Source organism: Erythrolamprus reginae, chromosome Z (genome assembly GCF_031021105.1).
Source record: "Erythrolamprus reginae isolate rEryReg1 chromosome Z, rEryReg1.hap1, whole genome shotgun sequence".
NCBI lineage: Eukaryota > Metazoa > Chordata > Lepidosauria > Squamata > Dipsadidae > Erythrolamprus > Erythrolamprus reginae.
In genome coordinates, this window is record NC_091963.1 from 130,160,629 (window position 1) to 130,188,083 (window position 27,455).

The 27,455-nt window shown below is 40.1% G+C and overlaps 1 protein-coding gene across 5 annotated transcripts; it reads right to left on the minus strand.

Annotated features, from left to right (window-relative positions):
• Positions 1-593: 593 nt before the first annotated feature.
• Positions 594-27,357, minus strand: DNAAF3 (dynein axonemal assembly factor 3). Of its 5 annotated transcripts, none has more exons than XM_070730102.1 (13): positions 27,198-27,357; positions 24,019-24,102; positions 22,845-22,987; positions 17,295-17,388; positions 15,371-15,528; positions 14,856-15,032; positions 14,147-14,269; positions 11,700-11,822; positions 10,795-10,918; positions 9,723-9,837; positions 8,768-8,842; positions 4,523-4,718; positions 594-905 (listed from the first exon to the last, which is right to left on the minus strand). In XM_070730102.1, the coding sequence occupies exons 2-12, from the start codon at positions 24,098-24,100 to the stop codon at positions 4,523-4,525; spliced, it is 1,410 nt and encodes a 469-aa protein (XP_070586203.1). In that variant the 5' UTR covers positions 24,101-24,102; positions 27,198-27,357; the 3' UTR covers positions 594-905. The 5 variants fall into 5 exon arrangements, with proteins under 5 accessions (XP_070586203.1, XP_070586204.1, XP_070586200.1 ...); XM_070730103.1 differs by lacking the exon at positions 594-905 and adding an exon at positions 26,763-26,859 and having other exon boundaries at positions 4,460-4,718; positions 27,198-27,280; XM_070730099.1 differs by lacking the exon at positions 594-905 and having other exon boundaries at positions 4,460-4,718; positions 9,723-9,861; positions 27,198-27,346.
• Positions 27,358-27,455: the final 98 nt, after the last annotated feature.

The window sequence follows — 27,455 nt, forward strand, 5'->3', positions numbered from 1 at the left end:
TTTCCGGTCACAATTCAAAGTGTTGGTTATGACCTATAAAGCCCTTCATGGCACCGGGCCAAGTTATCTCCAGGACCGCCTTCTGCCGCACGAATCCCAGCGACCAATTAGGTCCCACAGAGTTGGCCTTCTCCGGGTCCCGTCAACTAAACAATGTCGTTTGGCGGGACCCAGGGGAAGAGCCTTCTCTGTGGCGGCCCTGACCCTCTGGAACCAACTCCCCCCAGAGATTAGAATTGCCCCCACCCTCCTTGCCTTTCGTAAGCTGCTTAAAACCCACCTTTGCCGCCAGGCATGGGGGAACTAAGATACACTTTCCCCCTAGGCCTTTACAATTTTATGCATGGTATGTTTGTATGTATGACTGGTTTTGGGTTTTTTAACTGTTTTTTAGTATTGGATTTTGTTGTACTGTTTTACTGCTGTTGTTAGCCGCCCCGAGTCTGCGGAGAGGGGCGGCATACAAATCCAATTAATAATAATAATAATAATAATAATAATAATAATAATAATAATAATACGGGATTGACAAAAGTGACTTATGAACATTTACACTTGCAGCACCCCATGGTCATGTGATCAAAATTCAGAGGCTTGGCAGATGTCTGACTTGTATTTATAACAGTTGCTGTGCTTGGGAGGGTCACGTGCTCACCTTTTGCAACCCTTCTGACAAGCAAATTCAGAACAGTGCCACTAACGTAACAGTTGCAGTGGTGGGTCAGCTGTAGTCGTAAGTCGAGGACGACCTCTACAATGCTGGAATTAAGGCTGGTGACTCTCAGAGTGCCTGAAAATGAGGTTGAGTAGATTCATAGTCTGATTTAGCAGCTGCTGCTCTGCAGCGTCTGATCCTGCTACCTTGGGAACTGGCACTGCGTTTGCCTGCTTCAAATAGTAACATCCTACGATGGAAAAAGACAGCATTCAGTTCCTAGAGTTCATGTTTTGGAGTGTGTGTGTCTAGAACAGATCTCCCATTGGACAGACTGATGTTCCAATTTCCCCAAAGCTTCCTAAAGCCAAATTAAGTGCCAGCCCAATTTATTTGTTGGGATTATTGAGAAGGAAAAACTTCAGAGGCCACGCAGCTTGTTCTGAGCCACTTGGGTGGACCAACAAGACAAAGATGTAATTAAAAACAAGGCAGAGAAAGTGATTCTCGCTCACAACTTGCTTCTGCATCATCACAACACAGCTCTTAATATTCATTTATTCGGAGGTGCAGTTCCTAAAGACTGCAATCAGTCCAGAATATTCTTGATATTTTACCTAGTAAGCAAGATATCAACATGATTTCAAGGAATCCTCTCCTGTTCTCATCAGCCTGCCAGATTCTAGAGAAGGTTCATAAAGTATTAGGCTAAACAGACTATCTCAGGGACCGCCTTCTGCTGCACGAATCCCAGTGACCAGTTAGGTCCCACAGAGTGGGTCTTCTCCGGGTCCCATCAACTAAACAATGTCGATTGGCGGAACCCAGGGGAAGAGCCTTCTCTGTGGCGGCCCCGGCCCTCTGGAACCAACTCCCCCCAGAGATTAGAATTGCTCCCACCCTCCTCGCCTTTCGTAAGCTTCTTAAAACCCACCTCTGCCATCAGGCATGGGGGAACTGAGATATTCTTTCCCCCTAGGCCTTTACAATTTTATGCATGGTATGTCTGTATGTATGTTTGGTTTTACAATAAGGGTTTTTAACTGTTTTAATATTGGATTGTTATATGCTGTTTTTACTATTGTTGTTAGCCGCCCCGAGTCTACGGAGAGGGGCGGCATACAAATCCAATAAAATAAAATAAAAATAAAATAAAAAATATATAAAATAAAATAAAATAAAATAAACAAAATAAAATAAAATGTTCTACTGAGGAAAAAGAGCCTCACTGTCCCTGTCTGTGAAATGGACATGCAACCAACAGCTTCATTTTGGATCTTCTGGGCTGCCACTATTAGTGCTGTGGGAAATTTAAGAAGATGTTGGATAACCATCTGTCTGAAGTAGTGTAGCGTTGGACTAGAACAGTGATTTTCAACCTTTTTTGAGCCGCGGCACACTTTTTACATTTACGAAACCCTGGGGCACATTGAGCGGGGGGAGGGTGGGGGCTAAAAAAATTTTGGACAAAAAAATCCTCTCTCTCTCTTCCTCCCTTTCACTCTATTTCTCTCTCCCTCCCTCTTTCTCCCCCTTCCTTCTTTCTCTCTCCATCCCTCTTTCTTTCTCTTCCTTCCTCTCTTTTTGCTCTCTTTCTCTCTCCCTCCCTCTCTCCCTCTATGTCTTTCTCTCTCTCCTTCCCTACCTCTCTTTCTCTCTCTCTATTGCTTTCTTTCTCTCTCTCACTCCCTCTTGCTTTCTTTCTCTTGTTCTCTTTCTCTCTTGCTTTCTCTCTCTCTCTTGTTCTCTTTCTCTCTCTCTCTCTCTCTTGCTTTCTTTCTCTGGTTCTCTTTCTCTCTTGCTTTCTCTCTCTCTCTCTTGTTCTCTTTCTCTCTCTCTCTTGCTTTCTTTCTTTCTCTGAGCTTCGCGGCACACCTGACCATGTCTCACGGCACACTAGTGTGCCGCGGCACACTGGTTGAAAAACACTGGACTAGAAGACCTCGAAGGTCCCTTCCAACTCTGTTGTTGTTATTGTTGTTGTTGTTGTTGTTGTTGTTGTTGTTGTTATTATTATTATTATTATTATTATTATAATTATTATAAATTGGGAGTGGGATTTGCATAGAGTTGGTAGAGCTATTTAGCCATAACAACATTCTTTTCTCTGAGAGCCAAGGACGTTCAACCTGTACCTGGAGTAGTGTGACTGGGAAGTATCTCCAGTTGGGACAGTGGATTGATTGGACCATGTGGGTGCAGGGGAAGGGACTTCAATTTTCCTTTGGTGGGGAAAACCCAGGAGGTTCTGGAGAACCAGTAGTGAAAATTTTGAGTAGTTCGAAGAACTGGCAAATGCCACCTCTGTCTGGCCCCAGAGTGGGGTGGGAATTGAGATTTTGCAGTACCCTTCCCCCTGCCACGCCCACCAAGCCACACCACACCGTGCCTACCAAGCCATGTCCACAGAACTGGTAGGGAAAATTTTTGAATTTCACCCCTGGGAACAAGTTTGGCTATTGTATGAAGGGACATTGAGTACAGGATTAAGTTGTTGATATCCCATCTTAAGTGAAGATATTCCATCGATGTTGAGACGCTAAAAGACCAATCTACCATGTCTAGGGGCAGAAAGCAAATTATACTGCATATGAGTTCATAAAAGGGTCTGGATGGAGGCTGTTGGGGTCTGGATGGGTGCTACCAGACTCAAACTCAACCCGGATAAGACGGAGTGGCTGTGGGTTCTGCCTCCCAAGGACAATCCCATCTGTCGGTCCATAACCCTGGGGGGGGGGGAATTATTGACCTCCTCAGAGAGGGTCCGCAACTTGGGCATCCTCCTCGATCCACAGCTAATATTAGAGAACCATCTTTCATCTGTGGCAAGGGGGACGTTTGCCTAGGTTCGCCTGGTGCACCAGTTGCGGCCCTATCTGGACCGGGACTCACTGCTCACAGTCACTCATGCCCTCATCACCTCGAGATTCGACTACTGTAACACTCTCTACATGGGGCTACCTTTAAAAAGTGTTTGGAAACTTCAGAGCGTGCAGAATGCAGATGCGAGAGCAATCATGGGCGTCCCCAGACATGCCCATGTCACACCAACACTCCGCAATCTGCATTGGTTGCCGATCAATTTCCGGTCACAATTCAAAGTGTTGGTTATGACCTATTAAGCCCTTCATGGCATCGGACCAGAATATCTCCGGGACTGCCTTCTGCCGCACGAATCCCAGCGACCGATTAGGTCCCACAGAGTTGGCCTTCTCCGGGTCCCGTTGACTAAGCAATGTCATTTGGCGGGTCCCAGGGGAAGAGCCTTCTCTGTGGCGGCCCTGACTCTCTGGAACCAGCTCCCCCCGGAGATTAGAACTGCCCCCACCCTCCTTGCCTTCCGTAAACTCCTTAAAACCCACCTTTGCCGCCAGGCATGGGGGAATTGAGATATCTCCCCTGGGCCTATACAATTTATGTATGGTATGTTTGTATATATGTTTGATTAATAATGGGGGTTTAAAAATGTTTTAAAATTATTAGATTTGTTATGAATTGTTTTATTGCTGTTGTGAGCCGCCCTGAGTCTATGGAGAGAGGCAGCATACAAATCTAACAAACAAACAAACAAACAAACAAACAAACAAAATTCTTCCTTGCATCTGACAGATAAGATCAGTATTTCTCAATGTTGTGAACTTTCAGATATGTAAACTCCAACTCCAGGAGGAGAATTCTGGGAGTTGATGTTCACACCTCTGAAAGTTCACAAGGTTGAGAAACATTAGATAAAGATTGTCTCAAAAGCATGCATTCTCCTCCTCTCTTGATCTGACAATTGAGACACTGATCAGTAAAAAGCGATTTTCAACAAGGACCTATTTTATTAAAAGACTATTTAAAAAGTTAGTGTATAACAAAACTAACTCAGGGACAAGGGACTTCCATCTCCGGTGGAATCATCTCATGGGGATTATCTTCAACTTCCTGGTCTCCAAGTTGAAACAACAAAAAAGGTTTTTCGTCTGTTTCTTCAACTGGCACAAATCCTGCATCTCTTGCCAGACGAGTCACTTGGGAGGAGAATTCGGAGACTTGTTCTTTGCGGAGGTCAGGCAAGAAGCTACAAGAACAATACACAAACTGAGAAGGAAAGGCTGTGAGCCATTGGTAACCATTAGGTTGCCTATCTTATTAAGCTCTAATTAAGGGGGGAAATATATTTCTATTTTTCTCTCCCGTTCATTTGTTTTAATACATTGTTTGCTTAATCAGGAAACAACATATTCACTCAGCAGAGGAACCAGGCGCTTATTGCATTAGTTTGTAATGCAATAAGGCCATTTTCAAAAGATGTAAGATTTACAATGGAGGAAATTGTAACCCAGGACACTGGAACAAAATATACACAAACAAAATTTACAGTCCAAAGGTAGCAACAGCAGCTAAAAACCATATCAGCAGCCATGCTGTCCTCCTACCATTGATGCTCACAATAAAGACTTTGTTACGCAGCTATATGTACAGATGCAACCTACAATGTTGTAAGGGCAGTGATGGGTGGCTTAGTGTGGCTGAATCTGAATGTCATCCGGTGATAAAGGACATTACCAGTCACTCCTCCAAAGTTTATGTCCTGGGGTGGTCCTTGACCACTCCAAGTATTCTCCATCCAATCAACTTCTCTCTTTCTTCCCCTTCCCAAATTGTCACTCTATAAATTATTAGAGGGAAACAAGGGGTTCATTCTTCTTGAGCACCTCATAGTGGTTGCTTGAAATATGTGGCTTGGGTGTAGCTGCTGTAGGAGCATTTTTAGAGTCTTTGGAGCCCAGGGGGGAATTTCTTAGCTATTGGATGTGTCTCAGAGGTGGACTCCTGCTGATTCAGACCGGTTCTATAGAACTGGTCTTGGGAATTTCCTCCCACTCGTCAAACCGGCAGTGATGGCCGGATGGACATGCCCCCAAACTGGCTCGATTTTTGCAGAAGCTGGGTTTTTAGCATTGCGCACACACCCATGTGCACCTGTGCAGGGTGTGAGGAAACGGACCAGCAGAAGGCAGAACTTAGCCCTGATATGTCTAATGAGATTCTCAGTGATCCAGGTCATAGTTGTACCATAGTTGTGTTTTTTCAGGAGGCAACTGAACATTCTTGTTTTTCTTTGAAGAGGTTTCACTTCTCATCCAAGAAGCTTCTTCAGCTCTGACTGAATGGTGGGGAATGGAAGGATTTATACTATTTATACTGCCCAGAGTCCTTAGGGAGTGGGCAGCATACAAATTGAATGAATGAACGAACGAAAGAACGAAAGTACAAACGAAAGAACAAACAAACCAACAGAGCAAAGTGGTATGTACAGTACAAAGCAGTGAGCCATGTGCAGATCAGTACATTGGGGCAATAAAACAACGACTTCATAAACACATGGTACAACTTAGAAGAAGAAAAACCCCATTGGGACAAGATTCAGCAGTCCATCTGCACTTAAAAGACAAAAACCACTCTTCTGAAGACAGCAAAGTCTACATTTTGTACAGAGAGACCATCTATGTCCAAACTGAAGAGTCCTCTCTCGGCAGACGGGAAGGGAGATGACATCATCTATCCCCTGTCTACAACACAGTCCCTTCAACAGTTCCAAGAAGGCTCCACACCCATTTTCACTATTCAGGTGACCCTGAGGACACAGATAAATAGCCTCAAGGACTCTCTAAAAGAATGCAAATGACCATCTGTCGGCAAGGAGTATACATCCTTCCATTTGCCATAATCCAGTCAGAGCTGAAGAAGCTTCTTGGACGAGAAGTGAAACGTCTTCAAAGAAAATCCAGAAAATCCAGTTGCCTCTTGAAAAGAAAGCATCTTTGGGACAGATGCTCTCTAGTACATCCAACTCAAAAGCATCCCAGACCACCCACTATATTGCATCAATAATAGAGTTGTTGAAATGGTCTTCAACAGCAGGACTTATACGTGTGCAGTGTCCATCTTTGATCTGATGGTGCAAAGCTGCCCATTTGAAAGCACACATACAACATATATGTAGGTGGTAATGCTAAGTTCTAGGCACAGGTTAGATAAAACTAATTCCACAGCAGACTTGCTGGACCATTTGGACCTGAAACAGACCAAAAATGTCAACTGCATAATCTTAGGTCACCATGCATTCTAGATTATCCACACAGAAGTGTTTTGACTCAACATAAAATAGGAAACTTCTCTTCTACAAGACAAGCTGCTGATCCAGTTCTACAGAGGAATCATTGAGTCTGTCATCTGCACCTCTAGAACTGTCTGGTTTGGTGCTGCAACCCAACAGGACCGACACAGACTTCAGAGGACAATCAGAACTGCAGAAAAAGCAATTGCTGCCAACCTGCCTTCCATTGAGGACCTGTATACTGCACAAGTCAAAAAGAGGGCGGGGAAAATATTTACTGACCCCTCACATCCTGAACACAAACTGTTTCAACTCCTTCCATCAAAACGTCGCTACAGAGCACTGCACACCAAGACAACTAGACACAAGAACAGTTTTTTCCCGAACGCCATCACTCTACTAAACAAATAATTCCCTCAACACTGTCAGACTTTCTACTAAATCTGCACTTCTATTCTACTAGTTTTTCTCATTATTCCTATCACCCATTTCCTCCCATGTTGACTGTATGACTGTAACTTGTTGCTTATATCCTAAGATTTTAATTAATATTGCTTCTTCATTGCTTATTTGACCCCTGTGACAATCATTAAGTGTTGTACCACATGATTCTTGACAAATGTATATTTTATTTTATGTACGCTGAGCGCATATGCACCAAGACAAATTCCTTGTGTGTCCAATCACACTTGGCCAATAAAATTCTATTCTATTCTATTTAAAGTTCTCTTTAGCAACAGGCTAATGAGAAAAGGAATGATAAATCAGCATTCATACCAGGGCAACAAGGCTATGTAGGAAGACTCTTAACTTGACACTCTAAGTACTCTACTTACAAGCCTTCTAACTGAACTATAAACTACCTGAACAATAAATATTACAACTTTATTGAACATTGAAAGGTGGATCTAAAATATGTGAGTAAACCTGGTAGACCAAGCTGGATTTGATTTACCTACATCATTTGATAAATCCTCCTAAAGAAAAAAAAAGAAGTTATTGGGGGGAGGGGAAAGGGGGGAAGGGAAAAAGAAGAAAATTTGGATAAGTGGAAAGGTGTAAACTGGAAACTATAAAACTGTAAAGTATAAATTTATAGCTTTCAAGGACTAAAAAGCTAGGGACTTCGAATTATTCTGGGAGTGACTAAATTTAATAATTGACCTTTTTTTGAGTTCTTGGATATTGGGTCACTGGAAGATTAGGGATATGTGTTGTATGTTTTTTAAATTGTTGGGGTTTTTTAATGTAATTTTATTATTAGATTATTAGATTTGTTCCATTGTTATACTGTTTTTATTGTTGTGAGCCGCCCCGAGTCTTCGGAGAGGGGCAGCATACAAATCTAATAAATTGAATTGAATTGAATATTGAGTAATTTTTAATATATAGGACATATTTAATATATTTAATATGTGTAAGAACGTATTGTTAATATATAAGTGTGAAAATGTATTAACCTAGTCTTTACATCATCCACAAAATATGTTGGTTGTTAAAGGAAAACTACAAATAAAACATATACAAAAAAAGTTACAACAGCTGTCAACTCTGAAATTGAAAAAAGTAACTTATGACTGTTTATCACACAATTGTTGCAGCATCCCTGTGATCATATGGTACAAATTCAGATGCTTGGCAATCAATTCATATTTATGACAGTTGTGGTGTTTTAGGGTTATCAGTTCCTCTCTTTGCAACCTGCTGACAAGCAAAGTCAGTGGGGAAGTTGGGACAGTATCTTAACAATGACAGTGCTTCACTTAACAACTATGGCAAGAAAAGTTGTAAAATGGGGCAAAACTCACATAACAAATGTTTTGCTAAACAACATAGGTTTTGGAGTCAATTGTTGCCATAAATCGAGAACTACTTGTACAAGCAATGCAGCGGAATGGAAAGAAACATGAGTAATATCAATTCTGGGGGGAAAAATGAACCCTAGTATTTAGAGGTCTGTTTTCTTGTCCTGCTGAAAATGAGAGAATAAAAAAAGCAAAACTTACTTTGTTAACTCAGCAATAAGAGTGGCTTTTGAAGCTGACATCACACTCAAATTTGGTTTAAGATAATGCACCATACTACAAAAAAGCAAACAAAGAAAAAAAAATGAATGTAATTGGAAGTAAGTTACCTTGGTCTCTCAGCTTGATCTGGAGTGCCCTGTGCAAATTATAAGGTTTTTGTCTATTAACTTAAAAAAATATTAATGAAATTTCCTCAAACTTCCACTTGTTTTATTATGACATATACTATACATGATAATGGTGGCAAAAACTTGCATTGTTATACTGACTGAAATACGTTCTGTACACATGGTATCTATGGAGGCATGGTTTTAAATGCAGATAGCTGTCTTTAAAAAATCCATACAGGTACTCCTTGATTTATGACCACAATGGAGCCCAGAATTTTGGTCGTAAGTTGTTGCAGTAGTAAATTGAGTCACCACATTGAGTCAACTTTTGCAATCATTGTTATGATGGTCATTAAGTGAACTAATGTGGTCATTAAGCAAATATGTGATATTTAAGCCAACCCAATATCCGTCATATATATTAACAATCAGCATATCCAATGGGTGGTTTTTTGCCATTTTATGTGAAATGCAATCATATAACTGCGGGGTTGTATGGCAGTTCTAACTCTGAGACAGATCATAAGTAACTTTTTTCAAGGCTGGCATTATTATTAATGGTCATTAAGCGACTGGTCATAATTTGAGAACTACCTGTAAAAGAGTTTGGCGAGTTGGCTGTATCATGAAGTTTTGTGAAACAACCAAATATGATTAGTGGGGAGGTGTTCTTTTCTAACAAGATCAATAGCTATTTTTTAACACCGCTAATCTAGATAGATCAGCTCCTAGTGATGTTGGTTATTTCCCACATCTCAGTAAGAAATCAATAAGGAAGACATCTGGCTCCCCATCCGAGACATTCCATGCTCCACTATTCTTACCTGCAAGAGAAGAAGAAGAGATTGAAAAGCTGTTGATATTTGGCTTTGTGATGGAGTTCAGGAAGGCACTCAAGAGGCAAGAAATGGACACAGACATCTTCTGTTGCAGGAAATCCTATAGCATTGGAAAGACACAAAACTAGTGAAAAAAGAGAGGAACAAAAAGAGTTGGACCAGGGTCTCCAGAGGAATAAATTTAACCAGCTAGTAAATTCAGATACCTCACCATAAAATTAGGGTGTTGCAAGAAACAAGAAAGTCCAGTTGCCTCTAGAAAAATCACCTTTGGGACAACCTGAGAACTACATTTCTATAAGTTGTTGGGAAAAGAGCTAGCTTAAAAAAAAGGACATGTAAACATATATCCCAGTAGTCTGAGTAAAAACCTCCTGTACAAATAGATCTAATAGATAAGGTAGTAGCAGTGCACCAGGGAATGGTTTTTGTGGAAGAGAAGCACTAAGGAAAACAAATAGGTGAATAAAATCAAAGTGATCATGTAATACACAAACTTGAATCATCATGGTCTTCTTTTTTTCTTTAGGAAGCTTCGATTAGGCAGATGTATGTAACAATTTTTTTAAAAAAATCTGCATTTACACAGGTGAGATTCTTGAGAAGTTATTACCGATAACTACATATAAGAGCAGAGGAAGCATATAAAATCTCTGCAGGTAGTCCTCAATTTACAATAATCCATTTAATGACTGTTCAAAGGTTTCAATGGCACTGAAAAAAGTGACAACTATTTTTCACATTTAGGACCATTGCTGCATCCCAGTGGTCACATGATCAAAATTCAGATGCTTGGCAACTGACTCATATTTATGATGGTTGAGGTGTCCCGGCATCATGTTAATCTTCTTATGAACAAAATCAATGGGGAAGCCAGATTCACTTAACAACCATGTTACTAACTTAACAATTGTGGTGATTCACTTCACTTTATTATGCAGGTCATAAAATGAGGCAAAAATTCACTTAACAAATGTTTCACTTAACAACAGAAATTTTGGGCTCAATTGTGGTTGTAAGTCAATCATGTGCCTTTCGTAATACACAACAGAGTTACCTCCAGCCTGAAGACCATCATCACCTTTCCACTCTTCAGTTGGGGCTGATGGGTCATAGCGAGTGTGGTATCTCAGTTCGTACAAGAGGGCAGTGACATTTTGCAAGGAGATTTCTTGGGCATTCTACGAACGAAAAGATGATCAGCTAGAAAATGTGCAAGATTTATTTATTTATTTATTTGTTTATTTGTTTGTTTGTTTATTTACTTATTTATTCTTTGTCCAATATACAATACATATGGAAGAGAACAGACATTAAGTAATATATATAAAGATAGAAAGTAAAAAAGAAGAGAATATATATAAGAGATACGGAGAGAATATATATGATATATATATATAATATATAGATAGATAGATAAGGAGAGAATATATATGATATATGAGATAAGGAAAGACAATTGGGCAGGGGACGATAGGCACATCAGTGCACTTATATACGCCCCTTACTGGCCTCTTAGGAACCTGGAGAGGTCAATCGTGGAGAGTCTAAGGGAGAAATGTTGGGGGTTGGGAGTTGACACTATTGAGTCCGGTAATGAGTTCCACGCTTCGACAACTCGATTGTTAAAATCATATTTTTTACAAGTTTGGAGCAGTTAATATTAAGTTTGAATCTGTTGTGTGCTCTTGTGTTGTTGCGGTTGAAGCTGAAGTAGTCGTTGACCGGAAGGACGTTGCAGCATATGATCTTGTGGGCAATATTTAAATCGTGTTTTAGGCGCCGTAGTTCTAAGCTTTCAAGACCCAGGATTGTTAGTCTATTTTCGTAGGATATTCTGTTAAACATTTTCGTAGGATATTCTGTAAAAATTGTTCTGAGCTAAGCCTGGATGCAGCCATAGCTTTCATTAATATCAATTTCTATTGACTGCTCCCCCCCCCCCCACAGTATCATACTTACCTTACTAGGGCGGCCGTTGATCGTTTTCAGCAGGTTGGGATCTTCAGCTTCAATGCCAAATGTGATATATGGGCCAGTGGCGATATCTCCCCAATATCCTCGTGCTGGTATGGGCTCCCCTTTCTAGGAGATGAGAAATCTGAATGAGTTAACTTGGTAGGTGATATCATTGTTATTTATCCCTAATTTATACCCAGTTAGAGTGGGAGAGCAAACAATTATAAAGATGAGAAGGGAAATGCAAACATTTTCAGGAGACAAACAGGCAATATAGTCTAATGGTGAACTTGCTAAGCGGTACCATTCTTTAAATATTGATCAGCTCAGACATTAAATGGCAGGCAGATGAATACTGAGAGTTGAAGTCCACAAGTCTTAAAGGTGCCAAGTTTGGAGACCTGGCACTAGGGTTATAAAAGCAAAAAGCGAAGCTGCTTTTTCAAACTTCCACTAAAATTTCTGCCCCTTTCTGTATGTATGTATGTATGTATGTATGTATGTATGTATGTATGTATGTATGTATGTATTGATTGGATTTGTATGCCGCCCCTCTCCGGAGACTTGGGGCGGCTAACAGCAATAATAAGACAGTGTACAATAATAATCCAATAATAAAAACGATTATAAACCCATTAATATAAAAAACCAAACATACATACAGACATACCATGCATAAAATTGTAAAGGCCTAGGGGGAAAGAGCATCTCAATTCCCCCATGCCTGGCGGCAGAGGTGGGTTTTAATTGGCTTACGAATGGCAAGGAGGGTGGGGGCAATTCTAATCTCTGGGGGGAGTTGGTTCCAGAGGACCGGGGCCGCCACAGAGAAGGCTCTTCCCCTGGGTCCCGCCAAGCGGCATTGTTTAGTTGACGGGACCCGGAGAAGACCCACTCTGTGGGACCTAACTGGTCGCTGGGATTCGTGCAGCAGAAGGCGGTCCCTGAGATAATCTGGTCTGGTGCCATGAAGGGCTTTATAGGTCATAACCAACACAGTAGATGCACAATTAGGCCAATGTGGGAAAACACCATTCATTTTGTACCATGGACTCTGGCCTCATGGTGGGAGAACTGACAGTTCCAAAAAGATTTGTGACTGCTTGAGATTCTAATAATATTTATACTTCATTCACACGAGGAACTACAAAGGGTTTTATCTTAAACATCTTAAATGAAGGTGGGACAAAATTCTTTGTAATTTTATTGCTATTGATCCATCATGAGGAAAATGGTCTTTCATCCACTCAGTAAATGGCTGGGGAAATGGGAAAAAATTAGGACCAAAGAAGATTAGAAACATGAAACAATGCTGAAAGAAAGGCAATGCTACTCTTTGAGTCCACAACAGATCTGCTACTAGAATATGGGTGTACATAATCAAATTGCAACAAATGTGTAAGGATTTCTGAAAGGGTAGCTGTGAATTGAATACTTTTGTCTTACTTTTTGGAAAAATCTAGTAGGAGCTACAGGTCACTTTCATACTGTTGCTACAGCAGCTTTAACAGACTATCATGAAAGTTGAAGAGTCTGAGGTAAGGCAACTTTAATAAAATGTCCTCATTGTTACTCATTATCGCGCAACATATGATGCAGTGAAATGTGCTTTTTGAACTTGGACAAACAATAGGATTTTAAAATAACAGGTACACAAGTAGTTCTTGACTTACAGCCATTGTTTTTACAATGGTTTTTCACATTGTTTTTCAATTGTTTAATAATGGTCTAAAATTATAATGGCACTGAAAAAAATGACTTAGGACAGTTTTTCCACACTTATAACCATTGCAGTCCCCACATGGTCATGTGATCTAGATTTGGATACTTGGCAATTGGTTCATATTTATGAGGGTTGCAATGTTCCAGGGTCATGTAATTTCCTTTTACGACCTTCTGGCAAAGCAAAGTGAATGAGGATGACAGACTCACTAAAAAGTGTGTCACAAACTTAACATCTACAATTACTTAACAACTGTGGCAAGTAAAATAGTAAAATGGATCAAAATTCTCTTAAAAACATCTTGCTTGGCAATATACCTGTAAATTGAGTTGATTGAGTAATAACATATCCCAATTCACTATACTCCACCCCCGTCCTCCCCATGAGTTCTTAGGTTTTAATGTCTGGTTTTAATTATTTACGTTTTAATTGTATATAGACATCTTTTAAAAAACTGTAAGCTGCCCAGAGTTACTCTATGGTAGGATTCATGGCCAATACATTTTTTAAATAAACAAGCAGGTTTCGGGATCAAATGTGATACTAACTCAAGAACTTATCTGTATTTTACATCATTGCCCAATCAGAATTACATAACACTAACCCCCCCCTCTCTTTACACCTTAGCAATCATCTAGAGCAGTGTTTCTCAATCTTCGCAACTTGAAGATTTGTGGACTTTAACTCCCAGAATTCCCTTTCATCTTAAGAAAATGAAAGGCCTCACGTGTTTGATGAGACGTCCAGATGCCAAGGTTTTGTTGGGGACATCGTAAGTAGCTTCTCGCATTTCAAAGGCCATGCCTGTATCACGCCAATGGAAAAACTCATGGAAGTTTATTGTTACGGCCTAGATGGAGAAAAAGAGAAAAAAGTTGAGAGAGTCCTCAACTTACAACCATAATTGAGCCCAAAATTTATACTGCTAAGTGAGGCATGATTGGCACTCTCCTAATATATTTAAGGGATGATGACAAAGGAGCCAGTTTGCAGGAATCAACTTTGTTCATATTCCTTCTTATCTTTGTGTCCAGAAACATCTGATTGGCTCTTGCTCTCTCCATTGGAATTTTTTCCTGCAAATTACTTCTGGGCATTTTGCCAACCACTGTAAGATTGCTGTTATCTACAAGACTGTTTACTCAGAATTGAGTTATTCATTTGTGGACTTGTGCTGGCTGTTAATGAAGTTGAATTAACAGTTGGTGTTCAGAAAAGATTGCTTTAAACTCTATTATATTTTTTTGACTACTACGAAAGCTCGTCAGCAGTCCCTTAATTAGTAAAGTAAGGTTTGTACAGACTTTGTGGTCTGTTGCTGGGGCAGAACAAACTACCTGTATTCTAAGGGCAGGAGGATTGCCACTACCACGATCTCTGTAGTCTCACACCCCAAATGTGCTTGGCTAATATTTCCCCACATTTTAGCTACATACCCCATGCTCCTGCAGTTTCATGGTGAGATCCCAGTCACACACTCCACGGCGAGAGTCATAACGGGTGCCCAGATATTGCCGGAGACGCAGGTCCCAAAGTTGCTTGATCCGGAAAGCTTGTGGGTCTGGATTCCGCCAGAACTGAAAAATGGCCTCTAATTGATCCCGCTCCCTGAACTATCCAAACAGGAAGATGAATTAGTAAGTTGCTGAACCCCATGGGGAGGGGGAGTGTCAAGAAGCTAAATCCAGAAAAAAAAATGTCCCTCCTGCCTTTTCATTGCTTTTTTTTAACATTCCTTTCCTCTTTTATGCTTTAATATTTATCATATAATGTTCATAATCTCTCTGTGAGGGACAACAACAACAAAAGTGGAGTATAGTAACTTGGATCCACAATTCAGGATGTGTGGCTATAGACTGTGAATCTCAAAAAGCCACAATAGCATGATAAATATGTCTTCAATGCTCCTTCAGAGATAATAATCTGACTGTTGGATTATTTTGCATTTCACCTTGAGTGCAGAGAAGTCCAAAAGAGGGAAATTAGCCAGCTGGAAGTCAGAGTCTGTGATGTAACGGATGAAGAGGGCTGCTTTTTCCTGCAAATAGGCAGCAGTCTGGCTCCGGAGATGAGTGTTCCCCATTAGTTCCAAGAATGTCTCACTCTTGTCTTGGGTGGAGGAGGATGCAACAAAGAGATATCAATCATAAGGTATTGAGATTCAATTTTCTGGATCTGCCACCCAACCATCAGAGAGTGATCCAGAAGCCCAAATCAACTGGTTGCAAAAATTTAATTTAATTTAATTTAATATATTCGACTTCTATGCTGCCCAATCCCATAGGACTTGGGGTGGCTTACAACAACAAAAACAAGCAATAGTACAATAATAAAAAGAAGTCGAACAACAATAGTAAATAAAACCCCATGGCCCTAACAATCCATTATAAACCCCAACTCAATCTAACAACATATATACCAAACAAACATAATTCAGGCATGTCTGATGTTAAACTTCACGGCCCCCAGGCCTGTTGACAGAGCCAGGTTTTAACAGATTTTCGAAAAGCCAGTAGAGTGGGAACAGTGTGAACATCGGGGGTGGGGTGGGGATGGGGATTGGTTCCATACAGCCAGGACGGCAACAGAAAAGGCCCTCCCCTGCGGTCCTGCCAACCTACATTGTTTAGGCGATGGGATCTGGAGGAGGCCGATTCTGTGCGATCTGATAGGCCTCTGGGAGGTATGTGTCAGGAGACGGTCCTGTAAATAGTCAGGCCCTAAGCCATGTATGACTTTATAGGTAATAACCAACACCTTGATTTGTGAATGGAGATTAATCAGTAGCGGAGTATTGGTGTTATATGGGCATACCGAGGTACACCCCCCCAACGGCTCGCACAGCTGCATTCTTGACTATTTGCAATCTCCGAACATTCTTCAAGGGTAGCCCCATGCAGAGCACATTGCAATAATCAATGGGAGGTAATGAGGGCCTGAGTGACTGTACACAAGGCCTTCTAGTCCAAATAGAGCCGTAACTGGTACACCAGGTGAACCTGGGCAAAAGTCCCCCTGGCTACAGCTGAAAGATGGTATTCAAGATTTAGCTGTGGATCTAGGAGGACGCTCCAGTTATGAACCCTATCTGAGAAGTTAGAACCTCCCCCCACAAGAGCAATGGACGGACAGATGGAACAGTCCTTCGGACGGAATGCCTAGAACCACTAGGTCTTGTCTGGGTTGAGCTTGAGCCTGTTGGCTCCCATCCAGAGCCTAACAACTTCCAGGCACTGTCACATCACGTCAGCTGCTTCACTGAATTGGCATGGGGTGGAGATGTATAACTGGGATGATGATATTGCACCCCATGCCGTTGGATGATCTCACCCAGTGGCTTCATGTAAATGTTAGATACAGGAAATGAAGTTGGAGTAGATGAGAAACCCTCTTTGAATGAGTATGATTGATTTTCAACACAGCTGGGGTTTTTAGATTGTTCGTTTAATTTTAAATTTAATTGGATTCAGCTATTGAAATTGTTGTTTTATATTTATTTATTGGATTTCTATGCCGCCCCTCTCCAAGGACTCGGGGCGGCTCACATATAAAATATACAATACAAAATATTATATGTTGTAAGCCACCCCAAGTCATCAGAGAGGGGTAGCATAGAAATCAATCAATCAATACAAATATTTATTGGATTTCTATGCCTCCCCTCTCCGAGGACTCGGGGCGGCTCACATATAAAATATACAACACAAAATATTATATGTTGTAAGCCACCCTGAGTCATCGGAGAGAGGTGGCATAGAAATCAATCAATAAATCAATGCATGCATGCATGCATGCATGCATGCATACATACATACATATATACATTCATATAGTACATACATACATACATACATACATACATACTTCCTCCTTACCTTGTAGGCCCATTTTGTCTGGAGGCTCCAGAGCCAGGTTCAAGAATAACAGCTGGCGACTCACAGCCTCCAGATTGTTCTCCAGAATGTAGAACTGAGTGAATAAGAAGGCAATTAGCTGAGCAAAGTGGAAAATTTTCCTCATTACACTGTGAATATCAAAATGGAAACTGCCTTACATCGATTGGACCACCGAGTCATCAAGTCCAATTTTTTTTAAGCAGATTAAAAAGATGTGAAACATATCACTGATCTGCAACATCTTATTAAGTTTGTCTCTTAATTAAATAAGACATGCTTAGCACAAAATGAAATATCTGACTGCCTGGCCTGCAGCGCTTCTCAAGCTGGCCTCACTCCTACCTCCTTGCTAGTTATAAAGCAGAATAACTGATTGATATTATACCAGTAAAGGACATGATCGAAAATTATTTCCTGGAAATGAGAATTCTTATCCAGCTTTTAAAATGAGGTACCCGCTCAAGCTGACAGAAGCAAATATGTCTTTGAATGAAAATGAGTATATTGAGTGCACCAGAGTAACATAAATTGGCAGGTTGGGGAAGGAGAGAGAGAGAGAGGAGGGGGGGGGGGAGGGAGGGAGGGAGAGAGGTTGGATTTTATTTATTTATTTATTTATTAGTTGGACTTGTATGCCGCCCCCCCTCTGAAGATTTTTTCTTCATTGTTTTCTTATATAGAATAGAATAGAATAGAATTTTTATTGGCCAAGTGTGATTGGACATATGCTCTCAGCGTACATAAAATAAAATATACATTTGTCAAGAATCATGTGGTACAACACTTAATGATTGTCATAGGGGTCAAATAAGCAATGAAGAAGCAATATTAATAAAAATCTTAGGATATAAGCAACAGGTTACAGTCATACAGTCAACATGGGAGGAAATGGGTGAAAGGAATGATGAGAAAAACTAGTAGAATAGAAGTGCAGATTTAGTAGAAAGTCTGACAGTGTTGAGGGAATTATTTGTTTAGTAGAGTGATGGCGTTTGGAAAAAAACTGTTCTTGTGTCTAGTTGTCTTGGTGTGCAGTGCTCTGTAGCGACGTTCTGAGGGTAGGAGTTGAAACATTTTGTGTCCAGGATGTGAGGGGTCAGTAAATATATATTTGGAAAATAAAGAAGATATTACAAAGATAGTGTAGCTCTTTAGAACTGTTGAATCCCAAAAGAACAGCAAATCTATCCCTCATTATTTCCATGACAGATAATCCTCGATTTGACAATTGAGCCCCAATTTTCTGTTGCTAAATAGGGCATTTGCTAAGAGAGTTTTGCCCCATGTTACAACCTTTCTTACCACAGTTGTTAACTGAAGTTGTTAAGTTAATAACTTGGTTGTTCAATGAATCTGGCTTCCCCATTGACTTTACTTGTCAGAAGGTTACAAAAGGTGATCCTATGACCCCAGGACACTGAAGCCATCAGAAATATGAGTCAATTGTCAAGCATCTGAGGTTTAATCGCATGACCATGGATGCTGCAACAATGGTGTGAAAAACAGACACAGGTCACTTTTTCCAGTCCTGTTGTAAGTGTTGTAAGTTGAGAATTATCTGTATTTAAGTTTAAGTTTAAGTTTAATCAGATTTGTATGCCGCCCCTCTCCGCAGACTCGGGGCGGCTCACAGCAATAGCAATACAATGTAAGACAAATCCAATATTTAAATTAATTTAAAAAAACCCACAAGTTAAAACCAATCATACACACTAGCGTACCATGCATAAATTTTATAAGCCTAGGGGGAAGGAACATGTCAATTCCCCCATGCCTGACGACAGAGGTGGGTTTTAAGGAGCTTACGAAAGGCTAGGAGGGTGGGGGCAACTCTGATATCTGGGGGGAGTTGGTTCCAAAGGGTCGGGGCCGCCACAGAGAAGGCTCTTCCCCTGGGTCCCGCCAAACGACATTGTTTAGTTGACGGGACCCGGAGAAGGCCAACTCTGTGGGACCTAACTGGTCGCTGGGATTCGTGCGGCAGAAGGCGGTCCCGGAGATATTCTGGTCCAGTGCCATGAAGGGCACATCCAAACAAGCTTCCTAGAGAGAAATTCTGGATCCTAAATTATTCAGCTACAACCCACTTGGTAAGATCTCATTCCCCATATCCTTACACTCTCCTGGAAAATTCTTTTTCCATTTTAAAAGCTTTCCCCCTTTACTATTCAGATGGTCCTCTACAAACCGATTCACTAACCAAGAAACATTGTACTCCAATGCTCCATCCCTATAATAAAGAATTCAGTGATTGAAGCAAAGCTACTATGGGACCAATACCAGGAATTCAAAGTTTTCTTTCGCTGCCCTGCTCCATTCTCCCCCACCAATCCTCGTTATGAAGTGACACTGAAAAATGCTTGCTGTGACAATCGCAACCGTTGACTCATAACCTCATGATGAAGGAAGGGCACCAAAGGACATCCGTGCGAATGTTGGAGTTGCTATGGGGGATTGCAGTGATGCTGCATCTGTGGCCACACATGTCCTTGTTCATCTTTGCTTCCACACCTCCACCTCACATGTCAACTACAATACGCATGAACTTCAACACTGTGATGAGCCGAAGGACTATCATTGGTGGACAGCTACCAAAACAGCCCTGCCAGACTCCTCGCTATGACAGGAATTAATTAATGTCATCACACATTTTAGGAAAAGGAAAAGAGGTGGCAAAGAACCACCATAAACTTTATCACATGGGGAGGATGACTTAAATTTGACAAGAGAAAGTTCTGATGTCTGTGATATAGCCTAACAGAGAAATAGTTTTCTCTGTAAAAGAAAGCGCAGTTCTTCCCAATCTCCTTGGTGAATTTTAACTACTGATAATAGACTTTTGATGGAAACGCAACTAAATATCAGGAGGAATTCTGGTATTTTCTTGATGTTTGAAAATATACTCAACTGCGTCGTCAAGCATTTATGTATCACTATTTATATTGGCAAAGGCTTTTATAATATCTGTAGACAGTCTGTTAGGGCAGTGTTTTTCAACCAGTGTGCCGTGGCACACTAGTGTGCCGCGAGACATGGTCAGGTGTGCCGCGAAGAAGGAAGCTCAGGTTCTGGTCTCGCAAATTTTGCTGAGAGAGTGAGAATGAGAAAGAGAGAGAGAAAGAAAGAGAGAAAGAAAGCAAGAGAGAGAGAGAGAATGCAAGAGAGAAAGAAAAGAGAGAAAGAGAGAGAAAGCAAGAGAGAGAGAAAGAAGGCAAGAGAGAGAAAGAAAGCAAAAGAGAGAGAGAAAAGGATAGGAAGGGAGAGAGAGAGAGATAAGCAAAAAGGGGAGGAAAAAAGAGAAATGAGAAAATGATTGAGACAGAGAATGAGAGGAAAGAGAAACAAAAGAGAGAGAGAAGTGACTCTTGATTTAAAGCATATGATAAAAAGCACCCAAAGAATAAGAGAAAAAAACCCAGCCCTCACCTGTTTTTGGAAATGGTTCAAGAGTTTGTATACACACACACACACACACACACACAAGGGTGGGGGAGGAGACAGGGATGGAAAAAGAGAGGAGTGTGTCTTAGGGTGTCATTTTGTGTCATTTTGGTTGGTGGTGTTCCCCAGGATTTTGTAAATGTAAAAAATGTGCCGCGGCTCAAAAAAGGTTGAAAATGACTGTGTTAGGGTAATTTCTTTTTTGAAGGCTGAATATACTGCATCGGGAATGGATAATTGTGCCTTAAAAATTATTTCAAATATTTATTTTTATTTGCTAGTACACTTTATTACCTGCTTTCTCATGGAAATCAGGAACAGAATAAACTAGTTGGAAAGCAACTTGGAGGTCTTCTAGTCTAACCCCTATAGCAGTGATGGTGAATCTTTTTTCCCTCCGGTGCCGAAAGATTGTGGGCGTGTGCTTTTGTGGATGTGCGAGTGCCCACACCCATCATTCAATACTTAGGGAGAGCAAAAACAGCTTCCCCCGGCCCACGGAGGCCCTCTGGAGGCTGGAAATGGCCTGTTTTCCAACTTTTGGTGGGCTCAGTAGGCTGATGTATCGCCCTCCCCAGGCTCCAAAGGCTTCCCTGGAGCTGGCGGAGGGTAAAAATGCCCACCCCCACCCCCCAGAGGCTCTTTGAAAGCAAAAAACATCCTTTCAGAGCCTCTGTGCAAGCCAAAAACCAGCTGGCTGGCACACACATGTATGTTGGAGATGAGCTAAGGCAATGGCTTGAGTGCCAGCAGATATGGCTCCACGTGCCACCTGTGCCGTAGGTTCACCATCACTGCCCTATTGCATATCAGACAACTGGTTGTTCAGACTCTTTAAAACCTCCAGTGTGGGAGCACCCACAACTTCTGGAGGCAAGTTTATTCCACTGGTTAATTGTTTCACTGTTAGAAATTTCTCCTTAATTCTAGATGCTGATCTCCTTGATCAGTTTCCATCCATTATTTCTTGTCCTGTTTTTGAGTGCTTTGTATAATAGGCTGATCCTCTCTTTTTTGTGGCAGTTTTATGGCTGGGGGCTTGAGGAAGGCAAAACCACCCCCATTTTTGCAAAAACAATTGGCCCATTTTTCAACCATTTTTTTTTTTGCAAAAATTGGAGTGTTTTTGCCTTTCCCCAGCCTCACAAATGCTCTGTGCACCCCATTTTTGCAAAGAACAGGCCCAGTTTTCACAAAAATGGGAAGTGGGGGGCAAGGCTTCAGAAAGCCAAAAATTGCTGTATTCGGTGTATAAGACGCACTGACATTTCCACCCTCTTTTACGAGTGGGGAGGAAAGAGCATCTTATGCGCCAAAAATACAGTGTTTCAATAGTAAAGTTTCTATGCTGTCTCCTAGTCAAGCTCAGATTTTAGTTTCATCAAGATTGCTACTGCATCATTTTGCATCCTGCAACCAAGACTTTTTGTTAAAACAACAACAGCTTATCTCTGTTGCAAGACTTTCAAATAAAACTTCCATTTGATGGGCAACAGAGAAAACTTTATAGATTAAAATATAATAAATGAAGACAATTCTACATTATTTAACAGAATGGCAGCACTGTATTAATGAAAGAAATAATTTGCAAGTCCATTCACTAGAAGAAAAATGCTATTCCTGCAGCAGATGCAAAGAAATGTACATTCTAGCTACAGAATTTGATTTGTTCCATTGCCAATATACTATAGATCAGCAGCCCCAACCTTTTGGGCACGAGGGACCAGTTCCATGGAGAGAGGTTTTTCCATGGACTGAAATGGGCATGATTTCATGTGCTGCCTACATCCTAGGCAGGGGATTACTTGTTTGTGTGGCCCAGTTTCTGGCAGTCTGTGGAATGGTGCTGGTCCATGGCCCAGGGATTGGGGACTCGTGGTATAGGTGTTTTATTAAGTTATTAACACAATAATAACTATGCAAAGTTTATTCAAATAACCCAAGAAACAATTCAATATCTGCAGATAGTAGTGGAAATAGGAGGAAATAAAACATAAAATGAGGGAAAAGCAACATAATTATCAGGACAAACCAAAGGGCAAAAATAGCATAAGGGAATCTGGCATGGAAGAAAAAAAAGTTACGCACACTGATTTTTCTCCGAGGCTGCCGATGCATCTGACTCATCGTTTTTAGGATGTGTCGTGCATCTATTGATCCCACTAGTAGGATGTTCAGTTCAGGAATGCCATTCTGGGATAGTTTCAGATGCTCCGTGGAGGATTCTAGAGCTACAGAGATAATTAGTATGTTCATTCATGATTGCCAACATTCTATGTTAAAGATATATGTTATTTTCCTAATAGAAAAGTCCTGAATGTTCAAGAACTGGCAAGACATGTTTTCATATGTTGCATCTGTAAACAATTGCACATATAGTAAATAGTAATTTGCAGAAATGGAAAATGGCAGAGAGGCTGTTTTAACTTTGTGCTGTGTAGCGATTATGTTAGCTTCTGTTTACTATACTTACGGATCATGAAAACATACGATTTGACTGGAGAATCTAAATTTCTGCATGCACTCATATCAAGGAGGTACAGTCTTTTTACAAGTGTGAGTATGTCGAGATTAAACAGCATATTGGGACTGCTTTCACAAAATGCCCATCGTGGAAGACTTTGTCTTTTTCTTATAAAGCTGTCAGGATAGATATTATTCACCCAATTGTCCATTTATTTGAAGGCAATCCAACCCATCTAATCTACTTTTAGCTTTTTTCTTATACTCAAGGGAGTACATTTTCTCACAAAGCCCTGGGCTAAAAATTTCATTTTTAAAAGATTCTGTCAGGATGATGCAATGCCCCTACAGATTCAGAGCATTTTTTAAAATAAACACAAACCCAGAAAAAGAAATGAAGGATTGCTTTGAAATATATCAATTTCATATTTTCAATTAAAAACGCCTTAAAAATTCATAGCAAGTAGGATAGGCAGAACCTAAAAATAGTGATAAATGGGAGGAGGAAATATTATCACACAAGAGCATCAGGTTGTTTCTCTGTGTGTATGTATATTTGTTTATGTAACATATACTGTACATAGGGTGTCATCCAATAAAACATCAGCATCTGGTGGACCAAGAATACTTTTCATTTAGTTGCTAAAGGTAGCATCACATAGAAGCAGAGACAAGAGAGTTTTTGCTAGTGAAAGCGAAAAGCACCGTGGGATGAGGCTCCAATTTCATAATAAAACATGAAAGGGAGAGGAAAAGGGAACCCTGCATTTTGGGGGTGGGGGGTGGGAGTGAAACTTACACATTGCTTGCAAGTTGAGTGCTGGAGAAAACCCCCACCAAGCTGTGGTGCCAAAGCCATTACCAGTACCTGCTGCTAACATGGCTGTAAAGAAAACATAAACTTTATCAATTATGTATCAGGAACCTATCACAATTGATTTATTCTCTTGCTATAATGTTATCTACTTTTCACATTTTTATACAAACCTGATTTTCTTCTAATGGTGTCACTATGGGCAGCATGCAAGAGAAACGAACAATAACCAGAACAAATTACCATACATTAAAAAAAGCTACCCGATGTACAAATTATAAAATGGCATCCAAATACAGCAAGTAAGCAACTAGAAGGGAACGTCACTCGGATGGATCCAAACAGCAGGATCTTGATTTTGTCGTGACCTTGTTAATCTAAGAAAAACTATTCCTCCCAATTCCATCCTTTATCACAGAACTGATCTAGCTTATGAAATTGCTATCTCCCATCTTGTGCAAATTGTTCCCTGTATTTTTCATTTCTTGTGAGCAACTCCAGTTCTTGGAATTACTGTATGCTGTAATGTTTTTAGACTCTTATCAAACTGGAGAAGATGATAAAATGCTATTCTTTTGATTTTACTCCTAGATACCATGTACCTTTCCCTGAAAGGCAATTTGACTTATATCATTTGTGAACCAACATAGTTTAGGCTAACCTAAATTCAAAACTGAAAGGACAAACCTATTTACAAAAGACTCCCTGTTACTTCGCAGTGCTTGTCTCCATATTTAAGTGACCTGATCATATACATGTTTGTTCCTAATTCAAGCAAATCTTTTCACAGAGGACATGAACAGGCACAGAATATAAACCCCTAATTGCACCAATTTCCAAGGAATCAGGGTTAAGTAAAAGCATTTGCACTGAAAGGAAATAAGAATTCACTAAAAGACATGCAAAATTTAAAAAAAAATCAAAAGAGAAGGCTTTGCTGCAGCATTTGATATAACAGAAAGGTATTTGTCATATTCTGATCCCCACAATGACAAGAATGATGTCAAGGGACCATCTATCTATTAATTTATCATTTATCTACTAATATCCAGGACACCCAATTCTTAACACAGCTTTTCATTTTAATTATTTAAAAGTGCAAGCTTATAGAAGAATTCATAATGTTAAAAATTAGACCAATAAACTGAGGATTCTTAGTTTTAGATTTTCTCATATATTCTGAATAGAAAGCTGCTGTTAAGATGAAAAAGAAGGCAGCAGAGTAATATGTGATTCTAAGGTTGGGATGGAAAGATAATGCAGGAGGCATATACAGTATATGATTATTATCTCACTGATTTGGATTAGGAGTAAACATTCATAACACGAATGCAACTTTAAATAGAAGAAACTTGAATTTATTGTGAACAAATACTGTGGAGAACCTGGCAAATTTGATTTATTCATATGAATAAATACATAACTTTTGCATGGCATAGCAAAAGTTTTTAAGTTTTAATTCAGTTCTCTCTCTTAGAATTAGGAGTTGTGGCTTGAAATAAAAAAGCATGCTATCTATCTATCTATCATCTATCTATCTATCTATCTATCTATCTATCTATCTATCTATCTATCTATCTATCTATCTATTATCTACCTACCTACCTACCTACCTATCTATTACTGTGCAGAGAAAAGCTGTATTTCAGCAATGAGATATCTGCCAAACATCACAAGTTCACTTTTTGGCCTGTATAGGAAAAGCTGAGAAAATTCTTCTCTGAAACTCTTCTAAACCCATAAATAATAATAATTACAATTGTGAGTTACAATTAGTTAACTAATTATATAGGGCAGATTTTGGGTGCTTTGATTAGTGTTTGATAATATGTTTTAAAATGGAGCATCAAATAGATGTAATCAGAAATTGTATCTCACAATTTAATAATACAATAATAAAATAAACTGCAAAATATGAAATAGCTCTAATCTTACTACATTATGGTTTAGCACAATTTCCAATCCAGCTAATATTACTCTAAATCAGTATTTCTCAAAGTGTCAGGAATCTTAGGAGTCTGTGAAATCAATATATTAAAATGCTATCAAACAATTGTGAGAAGTGGTAATGGCAGAAAACATATCAATTTTATTTTTTAGTATAGTAAATATTGATAAATATAACTCATACCAATAAAAGCTTTTTTTGGAGTCCTAAATAATTTTAAAAGTGGGAAGGAGAACTGAGAGAAAGAAATTTAGGAAACACTAATGGAGAACTCCAAAGGCTTATGTGGATTATAGCTATCAATATTTTCTGTATTAGAAATTAAAATTAAGAAATCTTAAAATATCTCTTCAACATTGACGATGCCCTGAAAGGTCTCAGGGACCCCCATAGGCTCTCAGACTACAATTCGAGAACCAATTATCCATATCAGTGTTTTTCAAACTTGGCAGTCTTAAGGTGGAGTTCAATTCACAGATGTTGGCTGGGGAATTCTGGGAGTTGAAGTCTACTCATCTTAAAGTTGCCAAATTTGAAAAATATTGGCTTAGATAGTTTGTCTGAAATGTATATTTTGTAGAAAGCACCACTGAATTCAAACCAACTTATTTTTGAGTAAATTGCAGGCATAATGCACCTAAGATGCTATGATATTAATGGTCTGTGAGAGGAAAAAGAGGCAGTACCGTAATGATAATAGATTTAAAGCAATATATTCGTTGTGCAACAGCATGGCATGACCCTTGACATCTGATATTCATACAAGTAGTCCTCAACTTACCACAGTTCGTTTAGTGTTCAAAGTTGTAACAGCACTGAAAAAAGTGACTTGTGACTGTTTTTCATAGTTATGACAATTACAATATCCCCATGGTCACCTGATCAAAATTGAGAGGCTTGGCAATGGACTCATACTTATGACAGCTGCAGTGATATGGGGGTCATGCAATCCCCCTTTGCCACTTTCTGAGAAGCAATGGGGAAGCCAGATTCTAACAACCATGTCACTATCAAGGACAGTGATTTACTTTAAACAGTGGCAAGAAAGATCTCGTAACATGGGCAAAATTCACTTAAATGGAAATTTTGGGCTCGACTATGGTCGTAAATCGAGGATTACCCATTCCTTACCCCGAGTTTCCCTTAACCTCCTCCAGCACTGGGCTTAAATTTAATTTAAAACCTCCTCCACTGGATGTATGCCTGTTCTGCTCACCGGCACTGAAAGTCACTCCGGTCTATTCCGCCGTCCCTCCTACGCCTGAGTTTGCCTTTAAGTGGGTTTACCCTGTTATTCCCTCCGCCACGATCCTCTGCCGAAAAAATGGGTCGAGGCGCCCTTGCAAGGCGCAAATCTCTCTTCCCGCCCACCCTCCTGATGGAAGTCGTGACAGGCAGCTCCTTGTTCAATTAGTCGCGCCATAGGACGTGCGGCAGCCAATCGAAGCCCTGGAAAGGAAAAAGATAGGCGAGG

What these genes read in the sequence shown, in the direction of transcription:
- DNAAF3 (XM_070730099.1), bottom strand. Translation starts at nt 24,100, where the DNA reads ATGTTAGCAGCAGGTACTGGTAATGGCTTTGGCACCACAGCTTGGTGG. An exon ending in AGCCTCGGAGAAAAATCAGT is followed by an intron (nt 17,389 to 22,844) that starts GTGCGTAACTTT and finishes TTATTCACTCAG; the next exon opens with TTCTACATTCTGGAGAACAA. An exon ending in TGATGGTCTTCAGGCTGGAG is followed by an intron (nt 9,862 to 10,794) that starts GTAACTCTGTTG and finishes TTTTTTCACTAG; the next exon opens with TTTTGTGTCTTTCCAATGCT.